Raw genomic sequence first — 9,381 nt, forward strand, 5'->3', positions numbered from 1 at the left:
TGTGAGTAAATGCTGTTATAATGCATGAACATATGGGTGCTGAACTAATATTGCAGAGGCAACCTTGATCTTATTTTCTAACTCCCAACTACTTTACTGAGCAACTGAAGTAGATTTTAAAAAGAAAACAAAAATACTTGATTATCAACATTTCTTTTCACAATTAACATTAGGTGTCTAGGAAGATTGATTGAGGAGTTCTCTAACACATGAGCAGGTGTTTGAGGAGAAAGTGATGGGTACAGGCCCTTTAAAAGGAAGTGAGATTCAACCAGGGGACAGCCTGGTACTTGATGCCTGAATTTTTTGACTGGTCCCCATTTCACACTGGAAGGGAGTTCCTGTGGAATGAAAAGGCACTGATCTCCCTTGTCTGCCAGTATTTGTTCCTACTGCCAGCTCTGTCCATCACAGATAACCAGTGTTACTGTCTTGAATTCTAGTCTGTCTGCACTTTGACCCAGATCTCTTGCCTTGCATAGCTGATGTCTCCTTCTTTCTCTTTCCTGTATCTTAAAATTTACACTAGACTGACTCCTGCTGGCTCTCCCTTCCCCTGCTTGGTTTTACAGGCTCAGAATGGCTTGTCTTGGTGGTTGCTTTGCTTCCTGGCAGCCTCCTGTCTTCATACTCACACAAGGTTCTCTGATGCAGCTTTTCTTTGACTCCTCTGCATTTGAATTACATGATTTCTGTCCCATGCTGCCCCTGGTAGTGGGATGGTGTCTGAGTGCAGATGAGCAGTCCCTCCTCTTAGTTCACTACTGCATCTCATGCTTGTTTGGTTTAAGGTTTAATAAGCTTCTAATGAGCATATACAAATAACATGTCTGCCCCTAATACTTACAGAGCCAAATTGTGAGCATCCTTTACAGCCTGCTTCCTATAGATTCCACCAACTCCAATTGTTGCTCTGAAATACAGTCATGCTCTACTATTTTTTGAAGAGACTGAACTGTTTTGAAACCCCTTATCTTGTGTTCTACTTCCAATCACATTTTTTATTTTTATTTTTGTGTCCCTCTTCTTGGTATTTCATTTTTTTCAAATCAGGTCAGACCCTTTCTTTTAATCTTAGGCCTCTTTATTTAAACAAGCTTATTTTAGTTTTCCTTTGCGATACTGGTCTGGAGAGGCAAATAGTTAGAAAGTACTTTTAAAATACAATCAGACTGCTTTTTAGTGTCTGGTTATATCAGTTAGAAAGATACACAATATCTGTGTAAGGTAGACTTCCTAGACTATTATACCTCAGTGTGTTTTTCAAAAGCGTTTCTTGTTTTCCAGTATTCTTTTCAAATTAGGTAGAATATCAAACATTTTGGTTGCTATTACCCATTTGGTATTAGAAAGGGAAAGGAGGGGATCCGAAGAGACGTATCTGGTGCATTTAACATTTTTATCTATGAATCAGCATCTAAAGTGTGCCACTGAGGTAACCTCTTGTTAGGTGTGAGCCTGGCTAATTTTGCCATCAACATTTCAACAGCTACAATTGGTATACTAATGACTGTAGTTTTGGTGATGATACATACAGGTGATGATAAGGATACGTATAATCTCTCCCAGCAGATAGTAATACAGTAAAATAACTTAAAATGCTGAATTTGTTCATTCTAAAAGGTTCTGAAGAGGAGGTGATTTTGTTTTCTAAAGGAGTGTATGCTTTTTAAATTTTTTTTTAAATAAGTGGGCTAATTGTGAGGCCATTGTGAATAAAATTGGGATGAGGAAGACAAAAAGGGATACAAAAGTAAAATAAGTCTTGGAAGAGAGCTTTATAAGGTCTGACATACTCCTAGGTAGAAAAGAACAAAAATCTGTTGTGTTGCTGGGCTCAAATGGCACCTTAAACAGAAGGGTGACAATATCAGTTGGTTTTTTCTGGTGATGAAAGAAAAGATGATGCTGGGCCTATAGTCCCAAAGTTTTTTTTCTCCCACAGTTAGAGAAAGTGTTGTTTATTTATGACTTCTGTTTTAGACAGCATGATGAAAATGTTCTTCCTGCTCATAGGAAGAGCTTCTTAGCCACTTTCTGCCAAAACAGTTAGGATGAGTTCTTGCTCCTAAAATTATTCTCCTTCGGGTGTTTGCCCACACAGCTGCCCAGTTCTTATCAAACCCTATGTCCAGGATTTCCTCTGACTTGTCCACTGCAGTCTGCCCTGGTAATAGTACCTTGAAAACTCAAGTTTATTCCTGAAACACTAACACATAATTTCTGTAGTTAAATGTGCTGTTACTTGCAGGGATTTTTTGGAGCCATAAAAGCAAACCTGGAGATTAATATTATTATATATTGATATATTAATATTATTAATGTTGATTATATATTATTAATATTTTATATATGAATATTGATTATAATATCAACAGGACTAAAAATCCCATTTTTATTTTGTGAGTGTCATTCTCACAAAGATTACATTTAGGGATTTTTTTTTCCCTTTTTTCCTTCAATAAATGCTTTTGACAGGTGTCTGCTTTGGCCATAGCCAGTGGAAATGGCTTACTACTTAAAGGAGGGAAAGAGGCAGCACACAGCAATCAAATCCTCCATCATCTGACACAAGAAGCCCTCTCCATTCACGGAGTCAAAGATGCAGTGCAGCTGGTAAGTGCTTGGAGTTCAGTCAACTATTCCTTTGCTATGGTGTGTATAAAAACTATAAGCAAAACTTGAAAGTTCAAACTGTGAACTGTCGGTATTGCAACTACCACAGGTGAACACGAGAGAGGAAGTGGAAGATCTCTGCCGTTTGGATAAGCTGATAGATCTGATCATTCCACGTGGTTCATCACAGCTGGTCAGGAATATCCAGAAAGCTGCCAAGGGAATCCCAGTGATGGGACACAGCGAAGGGATCTGCCACGTGTACGTGGACACGGATGCCAGCGTTGAGAAGGTCACACGGATAAGTAAGCTGTGAGAGGGTGACTTAAACCTCATGCGTGTAATTCAACTTCGTGTTTGGAGTATGCATTGTAGTTATGGTAATTTATTATGCATATGCTGTTCAAAATCCTTGTCATGAATGTTATGTAACCAATTATCTACTCTTAAACTTCAGTCAGAGACTCAAAGTGTGAATATCCTGCTGCCTGTAACGCTCTGGAAACTCTCCTGATCCATCGCGACTTGCTGAGAACCCCGTTGTTTGATCAGATCATAGACATGTTGAGAGTAGAACAGGTTAGTCACTCATACTTGTGTTTTGTTTTGGTTTTTTCTAACAACTTTAGAAGCATTTGGTTTGACAGGTGTAGCCTTGTTTGGTTTTATGATGGCATAACACTTTAGTACCCATAAGTGTCTTTGTACACGTAGATGAACTTAGGGAGAACTTTGCTTCTCCACACAACATCAAGTTTTTCTGTAGAAATTGTCTGAAAGCAGCTTGTTCAGGACAGCTACAGGCTGTTACTGGGATACAAATACTTACTTGTATGTAGCAAAAATAATCTTCTGCCTTAGAAGAGCATATATACACAACCCTTTCAAATTCTGACTGAATTGTTGTTAACCTCCCGGATGCAAAGCTGCCTCTTCTTAAATCTGTTCCTTTAGCTTCTTACCCGGGTGAATTCACTTCCTGCTTTTATCCTTTCTGAATTTGCTCCATCCTTGTGGGTTTTTTTAAATTTTCTTCTTGCATGCCCTTTATTCACATCCATTTTCCCTTCTAGTGTGTCCAAGGAACATCAAAAGGCCAGTATACTAATGAGTTGTCTAGACATGAGCAGTGGTTTTCAGTAAAGGTAGCAGAGATGCATCAGGAGGGAAATATCCATTAAATAGTATGAATTGCACATAAATCAAGGGTTTTAACACGGCAGTATGTATTTAACAAATAGAGTGTACAGGCAGTGATTAATGCAGGTAAAATAGGGAGGCCATGTGTTTTGATGATGTTAAAAGGGTTACAGTAAAAGAAACTGATAGGCAGGAGCTAGTTCTCAATGGATTTTTTTTAATGTCTTGTTTGGTTGTTTCTTGGGAAGAGTAGAGTGCAGGGTAGGTCTTTGGATTTCAGATGCGAGGAATATGAGTACTAGTGCATTTCCACCACCACCACCCACCCACCCAGCTCCTAATACAGTAAGGGAGGATGTTACCTCTGTCTAATCTGACCTGACAACAAGAAACATGCAAATATTGGGCAGGATTATGCAATTAAAGTAATTTATAGTTGCACAAGGAAATGCTGTTTTATAGATACCTTCTTAAAATCCTTCAAATTTAGTAAATTTGTGCCTTATTTCCCATTTATGTTTGTCTTGTCAAAAATTGCTTGTGTTTCATTTGCATGGGGATTTCTCTGCTGTATCTGTTCTAAATTATCTCTCATTGTTCAGGTGGCTCATCTGCTATAATTAAACTCAGAGGTTGATAATGCGTTAAATCTTTATAACAAATGAAAAATACCTGTGTGAGTTTTCTTGGTTTTGGACCCAGTAACTCCTCTGTGTCTGAAATGTGCTTCAGAGGGGACTGGTATCATTTTACAAAATAAAAGGTTAAAAGCTGATCAAGATCTTAGACTTCTGTAGGTGCAAGGTTGGAAACATTCCTTTTGTTACTCGCTTTCTTAAAATCAGGACTGGCTGCATTTTATTGAACCTGTTTTCCCAGCACTAGTGTTGTACTGTCTTCTTGTCCGAGAACTTTCTGAGCAATGTGATGCTTTAAATAATTTGAAATGAGTCCTGAGTTGGGAGCTTGTCATGATAGGCAGCCAACCTGGCACATCAGCTATTGGACCCTGTTTCTAGTTCACCAATCTGCCAAGTTTCCCAAAATATGGGCGTATTTTTCTTACATTGCATGTTGTGGGTTGACTCCAGTCAGTGGCTAAGCACTATCCAGCTGTGTGTTTTACTCTGCCCTGCCCCAATTGGGACAGAGGGAGAGAATTAGAGCAAAAGCAAGGAACCTTGTGGGTTGAAAGATAAGTTTAATAAGTGAAGGAAAGAGGAAGAATAAAGGGCATGAAGAGGAGGGAAAAAAACCAACAATCCCCCCCCCTGAAAACAAAACAGAAAACCCACCAGCCTCCCAGAACACCTGCAAGTGAGGCAAAGCCAATTACTTGTGGTCTGCCACAAGCAGACCAATGCCCAGTCGGTCTCTGAGCAATGCCTGCCTTCTTCAAAACCTTCTCCCCTCAGTTTGAATTGCTGTGCATGACATTGTCTGGCATGGAATACCCCTTTGTCAGTTCTGGTCAGCTCCTGTTGTTGTGTCTCCTCCCAGCTACCTGCACACTCCCAACCTTCTTGCTGCATGGGGACAGAGGAGGGGGGGGAAGAGAAAGCCTTGATGGTGTGCAAGCTCTGTTCAGGAACAGCCAAAACACTGGTGTGTTTGTAACAATGTTTTAGTCACAAGTCCAGAACATTGCACCACAGGGACTGCCGTCCATCCCACACAGAGTACAAGAAGCTACACTTTTCACCTGGAAGGCTCTGTTATGGTCAGTAGCACAGAATGTTTCTGGTATTGCAGGTGAAGATTCACGCTGGCCCAAAGTTTGCATCTTACCTGACATTCAGCCCTTCAGAAGTGAAATCTCTGCGCACGGAATACGGGGACCTGGAGTGCTGCATTGAGGTGGTGGACAGCGTTCACGAGGCCGTTGAACATATCCACAAGTATGGAAGTTCTCACACGGATGTTATTATCACAGAGAATGGTTAGTGACCAGTCTCCTTCCTTAAGCTACTGTTTTGGTTTGGCTGCCAATTCCTGATTTTAGTGTAACTAATTACATTGTAGTAGTTCTTCTCTCGGGTCTGTGCCAGTTCAAAACCTAACTAGGGCTGTGCCGAGACTCTCCAACCAAACCAAGCCCAGAACTCCTGAAAATCAGCTGCGTAAGGTCACGTTGATCTGCATCTGAACAGTGTGTGAGTCAAGCAGGCTTCTGTTCCTGAACCTCCTGCTGAGCTTAAATGAGTGTCACTAAAAGGCATGTGTTTGATACCATATAACCCACTGCCACGAGAGCTGGTGCACCGGTGATCTGTAGGGACTGTACTGGAAATAGAGCTGATCCTAAATGTTTGTCTTGTCACTAAGGGCAACTGACCTGCAGTTCACAGACTTGCATGTGGTATTTCTACGTTGTGGTTCCCAAATATTACCTGCAATAGCAATTGAGTTTAGGATTTTTCATTATCTAGAACAATTCCATGTTTTAGACTAATGGAGACCTGACTCTAGTTTAACAGTTTGACTGACAGATGTGGTTTGGGGCAGCTGTTTTTTCTCCCCAGTCGTACAACTAAATCCCTCTTTGAAAGTTCTAGGCTGGATGATTTAGAATTAGACATTTTTTTGCTTTCTTCTGGTCTTCACAAGCTTCTTTTAACATTTGCAGTTGTGTCTACTTGGTAAGCATACTGGGAAGGAGGTATAAATGAGCATGGCTTAGCCCAGGCTTTTTAAATACTGTCTGATAAGGTTGCACATGAAAGTTGTATTGTTACATCTGTTCACTGGTTTGTGTTGTATTTATTGGAGTGCATGACCATTCTGTAGGTAATGGATTTTTTTTTTGTCTCTGCCACTTTCCCAGAGGAAACAGCAGAGTTCTTCCTCCAGCATGTCGACAGCGCTTGTGTTTTCTGGAATGCCAGTACCCGATTCTCTGATGGCTACAGATTTGGACTTGGTAAGAGAGAAAATATTGCAGGGATGCAACTGCATAATTTGCTGGAGTGTGTGAAAAGTGTGGCAGTACAAGCCCTGGAAGATAGGATTAGTCTCTTATCTTAGTGTCTAATAAGAGGTTTTCAGGAAAGGTTCTGTACGAAAGCTGAAGCCTAGACACACAAAGCTGGTTTGAATCCTTTGAACCTCTGTTCAATCAGAGTAAAGTGTGCTGCATGCATATGGTGATAGAACAGTGCAACCCAGGATGTGAAACTAGTAAACAGTTTTCCTTTTGTTTCTCTTCCCAATGATGCTGTAAAGAATGACATGTTTCGGTCCTGCTGGGCAGACTGAGCTGCTGTTCAGTGTGCCAGCCCTGCAGTGTTGAGGAATGAAGGGCAGGAAGGAAACTGAGGATGAGTTGCTTAAATAAACAGGTGCACTTCTCTGAATTGCAGAAGACAAGAGAAACATTCTTTCCTGAGGTAGAAAGCCTGAAGTCTCCACTGCAGGCTGTTAATCTGTTATCTGGAACATTCAGTGTTCCATGTGATTCAAAAATTTTAGTTAAGATCTTGAAATATCTCCTCAGTGTGATAGAAAAAGATGTAAGTTCATAATCTTGACCAATTTAGCTATTATCTTTTTGTTTTAAAGGATTAAACTCTCAGGAAACAAGTCTAAGTTCCATGTAAGAGATACCTCTCTCTCTTGCATCTTTCTTTCTGAAAGTAACTGTAGCAGCCAGAAGTATAAACATTGCAATTTATAATGAAATAGTTAACCTCCTCTAACTTTTATATTGGGTAAACAGAACTTCTGGCATTTGGAGAGGAGCAGATAATGGCGGGTCACTGAAAGGCAGGTGGCTTTTTGACATAAAGGTGTAAAACTGCTTAGTATGAAGTGAACATCATCAGGAGATTAACTGCTTTTGTTTTGGGTGTTTCCTACAGGTGCTGAAGTGGGAATTAGTACTTCTCGTATCCACGCACGTGGACCAGTGGGAATTGAAGGACTCTTAACTACAAAGTGGTTGCTGAGGGGGGACAATCATGTTGTTTCTGACTTCTCAGAGCACGGGACCATGAAGTATCTTCATGAGAGCCTCCCGCTCCCTCAGAGAAATGCCAACTGAGAATGTTGGGGTTGGAGTTAAAACCCGGGGGGGGGTATAATTATTTCCTGAAGATGTCCAGGCTTCAGGACACTCTCTGGTGAAGGAGTTTGTCTTTCATCTTCAAGAGCATTGTCCTTGGTCATTTGCAGTACAGTTAATACAAAATGATCGCATCGATGAGATTCCCCCCCCCCTTTCAGTTTCCTTAAACAGTATCTGCAAGCTGACCTCACTCCTCCCACAGACAGATTTTTCCAAATCATGCAGGTAACGTAAGAAAGGACTTCAACATCTGCTGCATTCTTTTTTTGTCCCAATGCTCCCTATAGCAAATATGCTTGGTGGTGGAGCATAATTTTTTTTTTCATAAGTCTTTGTTTTATTCAAGTATCTGTTCTGGAGAACAGACTCAATAGTTTTGGTTTTGAGCGGTTTTTTCTTCAGTTTTATGATCATGGCAGCTTTTGAAAGCCAGAAAGCTTTACGCTTAGTTTCTGTGTATTTGATAACTCTTGAGACAGGGGGACAGATGTTCCAAATGTGTAGTAAGCTTTTGACCAAGAAACCTTTTATATCTATTTCTTTGTATTGTTGACTATTGTAGATAAATAACATAACTGTCTGCTGCATGAATTTTGTTATTTATTTGTACGAAAGGTTTATTTTTCTTTGGTTTTATATAAAACTTAACCTTCCACAACCCCTCCTCCGGCAGCAATTCTACTTCTATGATGGCTTGTCTAGAATGAAGCTCTGGCTCTGTAGGAACGGTTCCCTTGGCCGCAGAGTGGAGGAGCTCCCTGCAGGGCTCAGTGTGTCCCGCTCTGGATACACTACATTCCTGCTGGATGCAGCATGTCCCACTCTCCGGTTTGGAGGTCGCTATGGGGCACCTGTGGGTCTCTGGGATGTTCTGGGGCCCTGGGGAGCCCCTGAAGGTCCCTGTGGCCAGCCGGGTGTCCTTGGGGGTCCCGGTGGGTCACTGACAGGGCGCTGCGGGACCCCCGTGGGTGCCGATAAGCCCCGCCCTCCTTTATGCAAATAAACTCCATATATGGGCAGCCTGCCGAAGGGGCGGACCCACGCTCCTTTATGCAAATGAGACCACGTGACAGAGCCTGCTGGAGGCGGTGCCGAGGCGGTCGCGCCCCCTTATGCAAATAAAATCCATATATGGCGACCGTGTCACGTGGTGGTGAAGCCGCGCGCTGATTGGTGAAGAGGGAAAGCGGCGGGGGGGCGGGAGGAGGCACCGCGGAAGCTCCTGAAGCGCTTTGGAGCCCCCAAAAAAGGCGCGGTGTCCCCCCGGGTCCCTCCATCTCTCCACCTGGCCCCTACTTGCCGCTGTTTCCTTCCCCTCCTTCTTCCCGGCCGCCGCACTCTCATTGGCCGCCGGCGTGAGGCGAGCGGCGCTTCCATTGGCTTAGCGCTTCGCGCGCCTCCGCAAAGACGGCGCTGATTGGTCAGCGCCGCCACGGCTCCCGGCGCTTTCCTGTGTCTAAGGGGAGCCGCGCGCTGATTGGCTGAGCAGCGAAAGCCCGCGAAGGCGCCGCTCTGGCAGAGGGCGGGGTGTGCTGAGGCGAGCGTCGCGCTGATTGGCCGCC

At 42.6% G+C, this 9,381-nt stretch overlaps 1 protein-coding gene across 5 annotated transcripts in view; it reads left to right on the plus strand.

The window, feature by feature from the left end:
* ALDH18A1 (aldehyde dehydrogenase 18 family member A1) overlaps positions 1-8,406 on the plus strand; it is a 28,385-nt gene extending 19,979 nt beyond the window's left edge. For all 5 annotated transcript variants that reach the window (XM_017809171.1, XM_017809170.1, XM_017809167.1 and 2 more), the window contains 6 exons: positions 2,479-2,616; positions 2,726-2,921; positions 3,074-3,195; positions 5,509-5,695; positions 6,581-6,676; positions 7,614-8,406. In XM_017809171.1, the coding sequence (XP_017664660.1) occupies positions 2,479-2,616; positions 2,726-2,921; positions 3,074-3,195; positions 5,509-5,695; positions 6,581-6,676; positions 7,614-7,795 (921 nt within the window). In that variant the 3' untranslated portion in view covers positions 7,796-8,406. The remainder of the gene's footprint in view (positions 1-2,478; positions 2,617-2,725; positions 2,922-3,073; positions 3,196-5,508; positions 5,696-6,580; positions 6,677-7,613) is intronic.
* Positions 8,407-9,381: the final 975 nt, after the last annotated feature.

The sequence above is a fragment of the Lepidothrix coronata genome, unplaced genomic scaffold, assembly GCF_001604755.1.
Source record: "Lepidothrix coronata isolate B3197 unplaced genomic scaffold, Lepidothrix_coronata-1.0 Scaffold25, whole genome shotgun sequence".
Taxonomy (NCBI): domain Eukaryota; kingdom Metazoa; phylum Chordata; class Aves; order Passeriformes; family Pipridae; genus Lepidothrix; species Lepidothrix coronata.